The following is a 15,606-nucleotide window of genomic DNA, read 5'->3' on the forward strand; positions in this document are numbered from 1 at the left end:
TCAAGAATTCCAGTCCAGAATAGAAAGCGAGTAAACATAAGCTTTGAGAAAGTTGTTTGAACACTTTTGAAATTTAATTTACATATTTCCGACAAAACTAAGCACTGGGTTGTTACTGGATTGAACCAGCTTGAGAATATGCCATACACTTAATTTTTTTTCCTGCTCGTATGCAATTAAAGCGAAAAAGAAAATAATTATACAACCTCAATATTAAATAATTTTACAATAAATATTTCTTGATTCCGTGTATTTAAATGTCTAACTCTAATATATCTCCCAACGCGAAAATGTTTTTTTTTTTCATTTGATATTTTCATCTTTACGAGGTAAACTTAATATTCGCATACAAAACGTACTTATGAGTTTAGGCACAATCCACGTTCCTTTTTTTTTTGTCTCTTTGCAAGGTTTTTTTTTTTTTTCCGAATTTTTTTCACTCTTATTCCACTCGAAATATCATCACTTAATGTCTAAGTCTTTAGACTTGTTGATGTATTTTGAAGCGCCCTCTCAGTGACTCCAGAAAGCAGTTAGTTCGTTTTTGCGGCATTCAAACCTAATTGCTGACTAACGGATATTTTTTCAACAATTGCACGCTACGTAGCAGTTCTCAACACAGTCACATGACCGTACAGCAAGCTGCATTCCTCCTCAGCCTACAAATTGGAGTGAGCACGGTCATCAGACGCCTTGCGATCTCTTCAGTGATGTCGAGCCGATGTACCATAATCCATTCTTCTGCAGGATTCTGACATGAACTTTGTAAACTCTGCACAGCACTTCCGTTCTTTGATCTTTTATCTTCGTTTAGAGCGCGCTCTTCCTCTGGCGTCAATGTACGTTCCAACTCATTGCTTTGGGTAGGAGTTATCGCTTCATGTTCGCCCTCAATAACTAGTTTCTCACTGCCTTCGTTTCCGTCTCGTAGTACCCCTTTGTCGGACGATACTCCTTCGTTAATGACTCGTACTTCTTCGTCTTCGGTATCGGGGTCGGTATTTGTGTTTTCTAGTGCCTCGTCTACACGCGATGTCTTAGTTTCCGGAGGAATAACATGTACTTCGGCAATGGCTTGCGTTTCGTCATCTTCGGTATTGGCATCGGTTCCCGATGTGTCGCTTTCCGATAATTCATCGTCTTCGGTAAACGGATAAGCCAAAGCAGTCACTACTGTAAGATCCGAATCGTATCCGTCAAGATGGCGGTGACGACCTTCAGATCTCGTTTCACTCATCTGCCTTTGGATTCCGGTGAAACCTTGGATTTCGGTGAAGGTATTTCCCTCGTCGCTACTGCCCTTGCTTTCTTCCTCGTGAGTTGCTTGTTTATCTTTCTTGGCCTGCTCGTCAATAACAACTCGTACTTCGACAACATGCCCTCCTTCAGCTTTAGCGGATGTTTCTATTTGTTTGTCCTTGCGCACCAAAGTCTCTTCTGGAATTTCAACTTCAGCTTTCACTTCCTTCTGTTCGTTGGTATTGTTTTCTTGTGGCGACAACTCGTTGTTCTCTTTACAATTCAGCTGACCAGCGTTCTTTTCTTTCTTTTGATCAAGCTCTTTTGTTGTCACATTTTCCAAATCGTCCACCACGTTTGATTTCGCGTCGGTTGTTTTTGTGTCTTGCTTTAATTCGACAACAACAGCACCAGCTGTTTCTCCGAGCGCATCTTTGTCTTGGATCTCAGTTTCATCATCTTCTTTCTGCTTCTTCAACTCTCGATTGCTGTCTGTTAACTCCTTCTTTCTCTTCACTGCCTTAGAATTTTCTTCGCATTCGGTCAACTTTTCTTCATTTTCTTTTCGGGCGACACTTTGTACGTCAACGCTTTCCTCCAATCCAGAACTTTCACTCTTGTCCTCTTCGTCTATCTTCTTTGTTACTCCCATATCTGCGTTGGCAGTATTTTTATCCCCTTTCGATTTTTTCTTCCCTTGTAGAGCAGAACTTGGATTCGTAAACTTCCTGAATGAACGACGCAAAATATTTTCCTTCTTCTTCTTCTTGAGTGAAAGTTGTCTTGTCGCTTCATGCGCCTTGGCGGAATCGTCTTCCTTTTCTGTGCTGTTCTTTTCTTCTTCGAGAGAATCGCCCTGTTTCTCTTCAACAGAGCCCGATTTCTCCTCTGCTGTTGCCTGTTCCTCTTCCATTGCAATCAATTTGTGTTCTTCTCCATTGCCTGGACTTTTTTCTTTAAAGTCAGCTTGCTTGCGCAGTGCATCACCATCCATAACGCTTATGTCATCAGTTTCTTTGCCCACATCGATGTTGGTGCTCGGGTTGATTTCACTATTGTTTCCCTCATCTTTTTTAATTGATTTTCCTTTTGGTTTTTTCAGACTGGGTTTGTTACGCTTGAAGCTTAGAACCGTCACTTTTTTCTTCTGCTTGCTGGTCTCTTTCTTCGCAAGGTCAACTGTTTCTTCTTTCTCATCTTCTTGCTCATTCGATTCACCTTTGTTAGCGACAACAGGTATCTTCGACGAAGTCTCTTCTATGGCCATCTTCTGAGGATCTTCAGAGCTCTCGAATTTTTCAGATGGTTGCCTATGGCCGTCGCATGCGTCAGTGTAAACGGTTTGACTGAAAGTATATTTGCCTTTTGTGGTTCGACGGAAACTTGGAAATTGCTTCATATTCAAGCCTTTGTTGTCCGTCGCTGTGGACTTGTCGTCTTGGACTCCCTCGGGAGAAGTAAACGGTTCTTTGTTTTCAATCTTCATCGTACTTTCAACAGTCTCGAATTTCGCTTCGTTAGCTTTATCCGCTGGTTCGTCACAAATCTCTTTCGCCCTCTCCTCGACGATCTTCGGATCCTCTTCGATAGTTTCACATTTCAAAATTTCAACACGTTTTTCTTCTTCGAGGGAGGTTTTGCGTTTGGAAATTTTCCCTTTCTTAGAACGGCGAAAACTCAATCTCCCTTTCTTGCTGCTGTTGGCTTGATCGGGTTTGAAGGTTTGTTTTTCATTGCTCTTTAAGTCTTGAGTTATTTGAGTGTCCTGTTCACCTTGGCTTTCTTTGTTCGTATTTTCTTTAGCTGTTTCTTCTGTCGTTGCGATTTTCTCGCTGTCCTGTGAGGTGCTTTCTTCTAAACCGGTCGCCGTTTCGTCTGCCTCTTTCCCCTCAACGATTTCGCGTTTTCCTGCCATTTTCATCTCAGAATTATCAACACTATTTTTTTTGTCAGAAGCAAAATAAGAACTTTCCTGACCTTTAAACTCGCTCTCCAAATGTCCTTTAGGTTGTGTTTTTGTTGCCTCTTTTCCACTCTTCGTTTTTGGCGTCGATTCTCGGCTGTGTTCGTCTTTGGCGCCGAAAAGCTGCTCGTCGATTCCACTTGTTTGCGAACTCTCTGCCATTTTAAAACGAAATTTGAGAAAGATCCTAACGCTTGCGTTACAAACTTGCCTTTGCAAAATGATTAGAATTTAAATGAAAGAGAAATATCAAATCTGTCCAATGATCGTCACAGTGACAGTCACGTGATGCATATGCACGTGAAATTAACGAGTGTTTTGTGTGAGACCTTTATCGACAGGTTGACATCGAGCTTTTCGCGTCGTCAATTTAAGTATTGTGCGTTTAACTTTTATCACTGAGATGGTTTAGCTGAATTTTATACTTAGAGGAAAAGGGAAAAGTGTAGGCTCAACAGTGTAACAAACCAATCAGAATAATTTCAAAGGCGGTTCCTTTTTTTTCTGCCACATGTTGGCAAGGTGTAAAAACTAGCACGGTGGTTTAAACACGAATGCTGCGTCACGAGTTTATTTGTGATTAACATGTGTAAAGAACGTGAACAACTACATCAAGACACAATCTGATTTCCTGAATAAAACTTTGATATGTCTTCTTTTCGCGTGAAACGAAAATTTCCACCGAAACAACTCTTAGTCCAAACAGTAGCTCTCTCAAGAGTTCACTTTGGCGGAGCGTACTTAAAGCTCTTTTTTCAGCGCGCTTTTATCGAAATATTTCCTTCCCGAGAGCGATCAATACACGAACAGTTTTCTTCATCCTTTTCTTGGTGCTCATTATATAGCGCTGGGGTCAAGCTCCACATTTTACACGAACTTTTGGCAATGGAGTAGATATTGGCGGCAAATGGCAAAACATTCCGCATTTCCTGAACCATTTTGGTCGCTGGAGAATGTATTTTTTGTTTGCTTAATTAGAATATGCTCTTCTTTACTCGCTCCTTTTTTGGATCTGCACGAGGATTCAACAAGTAAACAAGATAAAGTTCGAGCTTAAAATCCCTTATGACTCTCATGTGAGTTCAGTTAAGGACATTACGTCATGCTAATCTGTTGTTACGAGCCAAGTTACTTGAACTTAAAGGAAAATGCCCTGAAAATATCAGTTTGATAAGATTGAAAACACCAAAATGAACAGAATAAACCAGAAAAGGTTGAGGGTAATTAAGAGTGAAAAATATTTGTACAAATTGCAAATTACGGACTGAACTATTGAGGCTAAATTTTTGCGATATGTGAAGTATAACGCACTCGGTGGGCAAATTGTTGCTTTTTTTCTACGTAAAGTGCGGGCGTGAAAAACTTAAGATTTGCGACAGAGGAGGCTAAACGAGCTTCTATGATTTTCAAGCGACTCAAACGGACTGAATTACTAGAGAAGTAATAAGGTTTTGATTTTCATTGGTGTTGTTAGTTCGACTTTTTTCATACTAAACACAAAAATCGAAGTTAGTAAACAGGGCTATTTATAGGTGCAAGTTATCGATTATTCATTTACTGTAAGAATAACGAATCCGTAGTTTCGATAAGAAAGGACCCTTGATGAAGTGATCTAGAATTATGGCTACCTTGAATTTGGTGAAAATAAATTGAAGTTTCAGAGGTTAGAAAATAGGGTGGTAGCTGATCCCTTCGAGGGCTTTGATGATTCATCGACATTTGTTTTATAACGTTCTGCATGTGTAATGAAGTGCGGACAGGTTCCGTCAAATACTCTTTGGCGGAGCCGTCAAAACTTCAAACGCACGATTTTCCCCGTTTGAAAAAAATAATTGACAGACCTGGAAGCATTTGTTTGATAATCGTTTAATCTCTTGTTATGTTTTTACAGTTTAACCAGTCTTCACTCGAAATCAAAAGAAAAAAAAGGCATTTGGCGGTCTATAGAATAAATATTTGAGCTGGTTGTCTAAAATCTGGTACATAACGAAGACGGTGTGAACTTTTTTACCAAAATATTTTTCTTCAAACGATGCTTTCAAAACCAAACACATTTGAACTCTTCTTAACCTAGACCATCTAAGTTTCTTTACAACCCTAAATATTTTCAACATAATATTTGAGCGTGACAAAATTTGGAGAAATCATATGATAGCGTAATGACTTAAAGTTACGTAAAAAAAAAAAGCAAGGTAAAAAAAAAAAAGTCTCGCTCTTGGAGCTTGAAAGGTTCAGAACCGAACAAATTGCTGCGACTATCTATAATATTTTTATCACTGTGTTAAATGAAATAATTCTTATTTTTCTGAAACAAGCAAGGATCAACCTCGACAAAACGTTTCAGCAATATGATTATTTTTTTTCGCAATAAATTATTTCCAAAAGATAGATTTTTAAAACAATAAAAGAAATGAATTGAAAAATCAAAATATGAAAGAGTCGATTCCTCTTTTTGTGAGCCAATGTCGAGGATTTTCTATTACATAACGTGGTTTGATTTCTTCAGAACGCTCAAAAAGGAACCCCATGACAGCATAGTGACTTCTTTAGTTATGTAATGAGAAAATTGTTAGAACAGTTCAAGTCAACCGGCTTGGTTAAAAAATCCGATACGATGTAAATATGAAATATTGATTTGATTGTCAAGTTTTCTACGAAACAACAGTAAAGTTAACGAGTGGTTGCGAAACAGAAATAGGATCCAAAACATAGCTATTGTTCTTTGATCGTGTCAATATCCTCATTTTTTTTTTTTCTTTAGCTCGTGATGGTAGTTCATGCGCGAGATTCGTGTAACCCAAGTGAGCTACTCAAACTGTCCTCCTCAAAGTTCATTACCTCTCACAGAAGTGTCTCTTCAATCGGTTTTGCCGCTTTTATCTTCTTTTTAGCCTTTTGGAGCATTTTTCGACGTTTGATCGCACTTGTGAAGTACTGAGGGTATTTCTTGATCAAAGGCGCCATGAGATACACCAGAACTTGTCTAGTGGCTTCTTTAGCTTGTTGTGCACGATTCATCAGGGAATTCCAGAGAACGTCTAGCTTCACGAGGCCAAAACCATAGGCACACAAGGACATTTCATACTGAAGTAGGGAAGAAATTGAGTGGGTCAGAAGCGAATTATCGGTGCTTAATCCAAGACCTTTGAACATCGCGTGCACTTCCAAGTAGGTCCCAGTTGAAGGCACGCCAATCTTCTCTTGTAATTCCTGGAGACTCTCAACTTTCTTGATCGCTTCCATTAATTCGTCATCATCGGGGTCGATTTTCTCAGAAACTTCATTTTGAATCTCTTGGATTACTGTCGAAACATCGGCCGTCACATCTGGGACTTCGATGTTTTCGCCCATGGCGTCTGTGACTCCTTCTAATCCAATATGAGGGCTACCTTCGCCTTGACTGACCAGTTGTGGAACAGCTTCCTCAACGTTTAGTTTGTCCACCGGCAGGGCGGCTACTGGAATGGTCTCTGTCGGCAGAGGATCTTGTTTTTCGTTTTCGTCCCGTCGCTTCTTCCTCCTCATTGCAAATGATCGTCCAAGTGTCAGGCCACGTCTGAGTCGACTCTTAGACTTTTCCTTTTCGTCTTCCAGTGTTTTTGCTTGTCCATCCTCTGTTTCTAGTTCATCGCCAGAACTTGGAATGGGCAACTCGCTAGCAGTGACGAGCGAACGATGGCGTCTGTGTCCCTTTTTGACCTTCTTCTTCTTCTCTGGTTTAGTGATTTCCTGTTCAGGCGTTTCTGGTTTTGAATTTTCTGGTTGAGGAGTTTCTTCTTTAGGAATTTCTGGTTCAGAAAACTCTTCTTTTGAAGTTTCGTCTTCTTTTTTATCACTTCTCCAGGGAAGTAATCCAACGAGGCCTCGCTTGACGGAAAAGCTCTCTGCCATGTTCACTTGAATAGCTACAATGACATAATGACAACAGCTGAACTTTGTTAGAAAAAATATATGAATTCGTCTTTATATAGCTGAACGAGTTCAAACGTGTTAATTCTCTTACTGATGCAATGTCATAGCAAATAAGCGTGGCGCTCACCAATGCAGCACGTTGATTGGACAAACATACGATAAGTTAAACAATGACTCCGTTTAGGTTGAGCAGTCTCGATCAAAGTTCACCGGGTTTGTAGTCGTAACGAATTTGTCACTTGAACTTTAATATGAAAATAAAGTGAACATTGTTCGTTGCGTGGTAAAACGCAGAATTATCTCTTTGGGGCTTGAACATACCTTACGCTGTGATCATGTTTCTCCCAAAGTATTCAATCCGATTGCGAAAAAATGAACTGAAACCCTTTGTAGCCCCAAAAGAGTCTTTCCTACGTCACCTAGCCGTGCACAATCAGGACGTCACGTTAGAGGCAGAAATTTTATTAAAGCTAGGTTTATTATAAGTTTTTTTTCGCTCGCTGGAAAAAAAATAGGACACAAGATTGTGTTACATTGCTTTGAGCTGCTGTCACTACCTTTTGTCAGTATCGGTCCAATTGAAAAACGAATGTCAGGTCAAGAGAGTAAAGTGAGAGTTTAAAGTAAATTCTTACAACCAAAACCACAATGAATGTATGATGAGAGTTAAGGAGAATCTGTATCTTGACAAAAGGGTCCAAAGAACTACAGTCGATCTAGATTTAGTAAACATTTCGTGGTTAAAGCTCAACGTTTCCGTTGGAACATGACCCTTGGGAATATTCAGGTGTTGAGGTAAATGTTGATAACTGCCTCTTATGTCACGAACTCAGAAAAAAAAACAAAAAAACGCAGTCGTCTGCATGGAATTCCACACGCTTTTACCTCGGACTTTTTTCATTTATTTGAGTTAAACGTATACGTGAGGGTAATAAAATGTTGTGGCTTACTCGTGGAATGCCTATAGTTGAAGCCAGTATATTTACGTACAATGTGGGAGGCAAACCTTTGAAACGCAGGGGTGCTCATGTACGGTAGGAAAAAAAGCAAGGTGGGCACGCGACGAGCTCGAGTCCAATATCATATCTTAATGCGTTGACCTTTAAAAAATGTTTATTTGGACGATTGCATAATATGTGGCTGTAGTTAATCTCGGGGGTTTAAATAAATGAATGCTTCATCGACTGTTAATCGTGACCGTTCGATTCCTTCACCGGAAATAGGGTAGAACTGATTCAGCCATGTGGATCCCGGTATAGGCCGGGAGGCCTGGAATGTAGCTTCCTCCTCCTCTCCAATCTTTTCGGTTAGAAGTAACATGCACGTTCTGGGAAACGTGCCCAAGATCAAGACCCTTTAATCTTGATCTACAACGCTAGGGCGGATCTAGGGGTGGTTCGGGTGGTTCGGTCGAACCCCCTAAATTTTCTCTCAGAACGCTGGAAATCATGTTTCCGAAGACCTAATTTTCAATATCTTAAACCCCTCAGAAGGGGAACAGTTCTCCGAACCCCCCTTGACTAAATCCTGGATCCGCCCCAGCAACGGTCTTTTTTTTTCTTCTCCGACCTTGTGATTGATTGTCACTTGAAGCTATTGAGCGATGTTAGCTGTGCGATTTTGGGCGCCATCACTGTTATATTTCGATCTTCCCACCTAAATAAATTTTTGATAAAAGCGATATATGTTATTATCTGCAATTGGAAAGGGAGCTCTTGGAATAAATGAGAGAAAAGTACTTTTTTGGACTGATAAATTTCTTTATCGCTTTGGTGACATGAAGTTGTAGGAAATAATTTGTTCAATGAAAAAGCCAGAGGCCCTTTACAATCTAGCCTCCTGCGCTGACGTTCTTAGGCATCATCACGCAATCATTCCTCCCCCACGAACATGACAATTGTTCGTTACTTCCGGTGTGCATTTTCGTTAAGTGATTTGTTCTTCAATTCTCTCGGTGGTTTCGTTGCCTTCCTGTTCTTTCGTTAAGCTTAGTCATCAGTCGACCGATCTTTGAACACCAATACTGCATTCAATACTGAGAAAAGAAGTGATGGCATGAACTTCACAGAAACACTCATTGAAGGATACAGGTGTTATTTATTTCACAATTGTTTTTTTTAGGTATCTTCCGTCACACAGGTTTCTAATTACTTCCATCTCAAATGACTTCCGGTCATCTTTTGAAGTGCAACTCACGGGAAAACACTCTACTATGCTTGTTAAGCTAGATTTCAATAGAAAGTACATTCCTAGAACAAATTCGGATTCCTCAAAATTCCGTCTTAAAAGTCTGACTTTGCTAAAACAGGATTAAAACTAATCCTTTGTTAAAATGTAAACGTATAATCTGGTGGTTTTGAAAAAAAGAAAAGCATTTTGAACAAAATTTACAAAACGTTGGCGTGTTTTGCAACAAGTTTTGTTCGCTCAAAATTCTCCAAATGAACCCATGGCTAAAGTGGCTAAAATGAACAAACTGCATTTCATTTTCGACTGATCCTACAGTTAAACTCCCAACTTAAACTAAAACTATGCTTCTTTTCATAATTTCTTCATTCCCCAGTGCGAAATACTATGAGTATGTGTTCAAAATAGTTTCGTAAAACTCGATTGTAATTTATGAGTTTCTCTCAGTCAACCAACGAGAAGTTTAGAGAATATGACAAAAACGCTCCGGTTCAACTTCTTTGTATGGTGTGCACTTCCTTCTTAAATAAAGTGTTCGCTTTGCCTCTTCCTTCTCGAAAGCTTGAAGATTGAGATCAACTATGGTCCATTCCCCGATTGAGGAGAAAAATACGGGACTCTCAGCGATTCCAAAGACGTAATTATCGGGATTTGGAAGCGATCCACGGCAAGCATTGGAACTTTTAGAACTGGCTTGGTTTTCGTCGAATGTATCCTGTGTCTTTCCATAATAGCAGTTGGGTTTGTGTTTCTCCATTTTGTGTCTCACGCCGTCCGATTTCTTTCTTTTCCAAAAATGAAGATTAAGACTCACATATTCAAAATCTCCGTTTGGGGTATTAATATTTGGATGTTTGTCAGTTTGTAGCTGTGCGATTTCCACCGGCATCAAATCGTGCGTAGTCCGAGTTTTGTTTTGGTAATTAGCTATCTCTGTTGGTGTGACTACTACGCTTGTTTCGGTAATTAACCCATCAGCTCTCAAAACGTGGGTTTGATCCTCATGAAAGTCGTGATTCCACTCCAATTGATAACGACTCGGGGTCGCTGAACAGTCGCAGCGTAAGTTGTTCCGATCGCTGGGTGGGAACTGGTTTCTAGTCATGAAATGGAGAAACCTTCAAGAAAATGAAAACAGAACAGAATGCAGATTCAGTCGCTTGGAATAACCACGTGTAATGTAAGTAAAAAATAGCAACAAAGAAAGTGAAAAAGATACTTCTTTTAGTTGTTGATTACATTGTTTACGGTGATTTCCAATTCGATTTCTCGAATCGAGTTGGTTCTTAACATCTCATTTGGGTGATGCAGTGGCAGAACTGTTCTTTTTAATTGAAATGGTGGATTAAAAGCCGCTTGTAATCAAACAGGAAAAAAGAACAGGACAAAAACTAGTGAACCTTTAGTAGCAATTGGCCATTTTCGATATATTAAAATTCTAACATGGCTCCAGGGCTAAGGGGAATAAAGCAAAAGAAATAAGTTATTCATCCCTCAACCTCGATGTGATTTCCGGTTTGTTTTATTCCCCCAAGCCTCGGAGGCCTACTGACTACCAGCTGCTATAAAGTAATGGAGTCCAGGCTTCCACCTTCTCCTCTCCTAGGGGGGGTCACGGGCACCCCAGGACCCCCCCTGGCTACGCCCTTACGGTGTAAGGGGAAATTAGATACTAGTCAAAGCTTCTCCTGGCGCTTTTTCTATTGCTGACTCCTTTTGCTCAGATTTAAGTTTTACATCGAAAGAGGACGACATTTAAATGGAATAAAACTTGATGACTAGGTACATAAAAAATGTATCGTTTTCAGGGGCGCATCCAGGATTTTTCAAAGCAGGAAATAACTAAGGAATTACGTAACTGACAGGTGTTGTAAAATAATTTTCAAAGCAAAAATAATGGCAATATTTCGTTAAGATCCGATCAAGGACCGCAGGGGAATGATCAGGGTGGCTGAATCGTTTTACTCAATAGAGTAAGCCATGAAAAACGTCTTTTTACAATTTCGATACAGTGTCAAGCAGAAAGATAATGTGAAGATTGAAGAGGACACATATATTGGACATGTTGATTGAGAGCTAAATTCTTAAGCTTGAAATCACAGGAGATATATGGCAGACAGGTAAGAAGAAATTATATAAAGATCTCGGGAGGTGTCAAATTGATGATGGTCTCGTGATCGCCCACCTGAAATGTCTCCGTTCTAAAAATACTTATTCGGTGATATAGCAGTATTGCGGTAGGTGTGTATGATATTATTATTTTATAAAAATAAAATTCAAGGCTGCCCTCAAGTAGAGAAGGATATCATCACAGACAACTGTTTCAACTGATAAATTAGGAGACAAATGTTGACCATTGTCATTTGATTTGCAAGATGAAGGTCATTTAAGTTCGGTATTGTACATAACGTGTCGTGATACTTTAAAAAAAAAAAAAACAACAGCAAAATACTTTCGATCAAGTCCTATTTCACTGCTAAAAAGAATATTTTTCCAAATTTTTCAATCTTAAAATTCAACATACATGTTGGACTTTCTGACGCGAAGTTTGAACTGAAGTTTAACCCGTGAAAGGTCATTCGTTTGGACTGGAAACCGTATCAAATGTGCGTTCGTCACGACGAAATAATTCTGACTAAACGACTCTTTTCTAAAGAAGGTTATTACAAGATTTTTAAAGATCATGATATCGATAGACATAAGCGTACCTGTACGAGACGGTTTGGGCGATATTTTCGACGTGCACAATATACTACTTGCAGTATCCTGATGCAATGTTGGCGAGTTTCTACTTAAATTACAAACTTTTTAGCTGCCGTTTTCTGAATCATTTGCAGAAACAGTCTTATGTCTTTCACTGCCATACCTTATTGGTAAATCACTTCCTTGTTTGTAATACACGAGTGGAGGGGTAAAAATACGAAATGATTCACCCACTCTTCGTTTCTGACTCGTTACTGTCTCGTGATTCAATCGTTTGTTTGCATTTGGCACGAGATCTTGGCGCGTCTTACTGTCACTTATACGAAAAAAAAAAAACTCAGATATTTCTCAAATTTGTTTCTGTACGTACCTTTTCTTCCTATATAATTTCCTTTAGACTACGACGACCAGCCACGAATTCGTTCAAATACCCACAGAGCGAACTGAATAACCTCGGGTGTAAACAGGAAGTGAACTTTAGGCGAGGGAGGGTCGCGCGCGTAAAATTTTGTCACAACCACACACCACAGGTGAAACGCGCGTGTCACTGACGTTACGGGACTTCAACTTTACGTTGAGAGTACAGACGAGGCTAACGTCTTCGAAATAAAGGGCAAAAGGAATATCAAAAAGAAAAAGAAAGAGTTTTCTAGTTTTCTGTAACTTCAGTTCAAAATGTGAAACGTGATTTAACCAAACTTTGATGTCAATATTGTTAATGAAATCATTGGCTACTCGTAATTTCACAATATTTCAACGGAACTTTACAATCCACACTTCACTGTGCACTTAAAAAACCCACCAGGATTCGGTATGCAAAAGCTCTGGAGTGAAAACTTCCCCAAAACCAAATTCCTTCCCCTCCTTCCATCTCATTCTACAGGGAGAAAAAAAGGGTTTGTTGCAGAAATTCTTAGATGATTAGGGTGAAAAAATTTAAATAATTTCTTTTTCCACATTGCCCATGAGGGCAAAATACAAACTCTTAAGGCAAAGGGTATGTGAATTCAACTGTCTTTTAGTGTGTATCTTCAACCTTGCATAATCTAACAACGGCATGCACATTCTCTATACTATTCTTTATACCTTCTCTAAGATGCTGACAATGATAATTTGCATAACAATCCAGAGTCTCCTTAGTTGCTGATCATGTATTTCATTCCTGTGACCTTCTTGTTTGATTTAGGGGTGATATTGTAAGGAGAAATTAGATGTTGGTCATTGTTAGGGATCAAAGGATTAAGGCACAAGTGGGTGAATTCAACAGTCAGTTGGTGTGTAAATTTTAGCTTGTATCAACACAACACAGTTTAAACTTTTTTTTAATAGGGTAGTTTAATTAAAAGAAATTTACAGAACACATCAAAGTCAAATTCCGGCCTGGCTTCTTGCTATAGACATTATAGTAATTTTACTACAGTCTACCCTATGACCACATTCAGTAATTTCCATTTCAGAGCTTGGGTAACTATCTTTGTTACACAATTTGAGTAATTCTAGAATATCTTATTATGAAATTTATGTGGCCACTAATATTCACCACTTAATGTGATCAATAGGTGCATAACTCAATAATGATTAACACGGCATATAATAAAACTGTGATTTTGTTACCTCAAGGACTTATGTGAACTTGATGGTTTTTGTTGAAGCTAGCTATTTCCCTGGTACAATTAGTGACAAAATAATTTTTTACTATGTTCCTAATGTGCATGGAGTTGCAAAGCAGATGTGATTTTTACTCTCCAACATGGAACATGAGAATATAATAAAGTAAAATTAACAATTCCCTCAATAAAGAAAACTGTACCCTCTTGAAAATTCTACATAAATAGTTCTAAGCAGTTGTCTGAGAATGGGTGTATTCTAGTTGTCAGCAAAACCAGAAGACAGAAGAATTTCTCAGACAAAGTCAAGCACCTACAACACATTTAGAACTTTCACTGAAAAACTGATTGGTCTCCTTAGAAAAAAAATGGAATCCCAGTAACATATTTTCTTGCTTCAGTTAGAATGACCAGAGCCACTCTTATCTCTCTAATCAAGATGATTCTAAGAATTTCGTTTGAAGATTACAACTAAATTCCATTCATCCCAGATAAACCAATTATTTAGTCACTTGTAGCATTGGTCTCAGTTAATAAAACCAATAGGAAACTACCTTCAGGAGAACTAATTTAATAGGGCTGAATGGGCTATCAGATAATTAAAATCATGTGTGTTCCATGAAACTAGGTAACCATGAATTGTGTCATATTTATATTGCCCAATCAAGGCTGCACTCTAAGAAAGATTAAAGGGAGCCCTGTGCACTGAAACTGTGAAATCCAGGGTGCCCAGCATATGCCTTTTATGAAAAAACTAAGATTCCTAAGTTGCCCAAGAGCAAAAGTAAGGCACCAGGGGCTACCGGGCACTGCCAGACCACAGCCCTGCCAATTGAAATCCTATATTTCCCCTTTGGGGAAATCAAGGGTGTAATAACATGAGTATAAACTAATTTCAAGTATTATCACGTGCTCTGTAATGGGATAACAATAGGACAATTGTCTACACAAACTCTTTACCCATCAAACCCTTGCTGCCCTTTCACAGAACTTGCTTGACAAATTATCAGGAGAGCAAGCAATTACCTGCAATAAAATGCATACCTACATATTTTTACCCTAGAAATTTCTCTGCTTTCCCTGCCCAATAAACGATACACAGGGCTGTCCTTTCATATCATGCATGATATAAACTTCGTAATGTATCTACTTTAATTCTCTGACCGTGTAATGTACATATTGAAATGAATTAAACTGAAACCATCTCCTAACACTTTCTCCCACCTTCTAAGCTTTGTAAGCTACACAATAGAAATCAAGGAATATTTCGTGGCTTTCATTCGATCAAGAAATAAATTAACGCCTTCTCTAGTTCACATAACACAACAACATACTTGATCCTTTCCATAAACTGAACTCAAAAGAAGCAAGTCCTCTTTCACTTCGTGGGTAGACTTGTTCATATCCACATAGATCCATTCTTCGTACGCCTTGTTGGCGTCAGGTGAAAGTTCTGTTGATCTTTCCATCGACGATTCTCGAAAGTCGGCAATATCCTGATCTGTGATAAAGACTGGCTCGTCTCTCCCAAATCCAAATTCAAGCTCTTCGTCATCACTATCAGCTTTTAAGGGAGTCGTTTCTTCCGTGACTTGTTTTACGTCGATATTAATGTGGTCCTCCACTGGATTGTCGTCGACTTTAAGATCAATGTTTTCGATAGTTGGCGTTTCTGTTCCACTCGCTGCCATGTATATACCTTATCAGTGCACAGCACACGTATGTTTGTACTTTCGCTTCTGGTATGATCTCGTCACGACTTGCCCTGGCCTTTACGTACAGTACTTTTACTTTCTGTTCGCTCTCAAAGCTTAAAAAACCTCAAGTAGTTTTCTCCTGATTCAAAATACTTCCCACAAAAGCTCTCTAATACTCAAAAAGAGATTAATCTTAGATCTTTCTCCATATAATGATTTACTTTCTCTTTGTCGAAGCTCAGGAATACCCAGCCTCGCTTTCAGTAGCCTGCCAACAGGCTCTCGGTTTGGAGGGCGC

The 15,606-nt window shown here is 39.1% G+C and overlaps 4 protein-coding genes across 4 annotated transcripts; all 4 read right to left on the reverse strand.

Moving 5' to 3' along the window:
- Positions 1-52: 52 nt before the first annotated feature.
- Positions 53-3,442, reverse strand: LOC111324633 (uncharacterized). Its single transcript, XM_022928239.2, has one exon. The coding sequence runs from the start codon at positions 3,362-3,364 to the stop codon at positions 623-625; it is 2,742 nt and encodes a 913-aa protein (XP_022783974.2). The 5' UTR covers positions 3,365-3,442; the 3' UTR covers positions 53-622.
- Positions 3,443-5,052: 1,610 nt separating this feature from the next.
- Positions 5,053-7,155, reverse strand: LOC148718237 (uncharacterized). Its single transcript, XM_088744094.1, has one exon. The coding sequence runs from the start codon at positions 7,091-7,093 to the stop codon at positions 6,044-6,046; it is 1,050 nt and encodes a 349-aa protein (XP_088600220.1). The 5' UTR covers positions 7,094-7,155; the 3' UTR covers positions 5,053-6,043.
- A 2,036-nt stretch (positions 7,156-9,191) lies between these two features.
- LOC148718238 (uncharacterized) lies at positions 9,192-12,330 on the reverse strand. Its single transcript, XM_088743475.1, has 2 exons — positions 12,168-12,330; positions 9,192-10,419 (listed from the first exon to the last, which is right to left on the reverse strand). Exon 2 carries the CDS (start codon positions 10,404-10,406, stop codon positions 9,765-9,767), a length of 642 nt encoding a protein of 213 aa, XP_088599601.1. The 5' UTR covers positions 10,407-10,419; positions 12,168-12,330; the 3' UTR covers positions 9,192-9,764.
- Positions 12,331-13,310: 980 nt separating this feature from the next.
- Positions 13,311-15,606, reverse strand: LOC111324629 (uncharacterized). Its single transcript, XM_022928238.2, has one exon. The coding sequence runs from the start codon at positions 15,300-15,302 to the stop codon at positions 14,925-14,927; it is 378 nt and encodes a 125-aa protein (XP_022783973.1). The 5' UTR covers positions 15,303-15,606; the 3' UTR covers positions 13,311-14,924.

This window comes from Stylophora pistillata, chromosome 13 (genome assembly GCF_964205215.1).
Source record: "Stylophora pistillata chromosome 13, jaStyPist1.2, whole genome shotgun sequence".
In the NCBI taxonomy this organism is placed as follows: Eukaryota; Metazoa; Cnidaria; class Anthozoa; order Scleractinia; family Pocilloporidae; genus Stylophora; species Stylophora pistillata.

What these genes read in the sequence shown, in the direction of transcription:
- LOC111324633 (XM_022928239.2), bottom strand. Translation starts at nt 3,364, where the DNA reads ATGGCAGAGAGTTCGCAAACAAGTGGAATCGACGAGCAGCTTTTCGGC.
- LOC148718237 (XM_088744094.1), bottom strand. Translation starts at nt 7,093, where the DNA reads ATGGCAGAGAGCTTTTCCGTCAAGCGAGGCCTCGTTGGATTACTTCCC.
- LOC148718238 (XM_088743475.1), bottom strand. Translation starts at nt 10,406, where the DNA reads ATGACTAGAAACCAGTTCCCACCCAGCGATCGGAACAACTTACGCTGC.
- LOC111324629 (XM_022928238.2), bottom strand. Translation starts at nt 15,302, where the DNA reads ATGGCAGCGAGTGGAACAGAAACGCCAACTATCGAAAACATTGATCTT.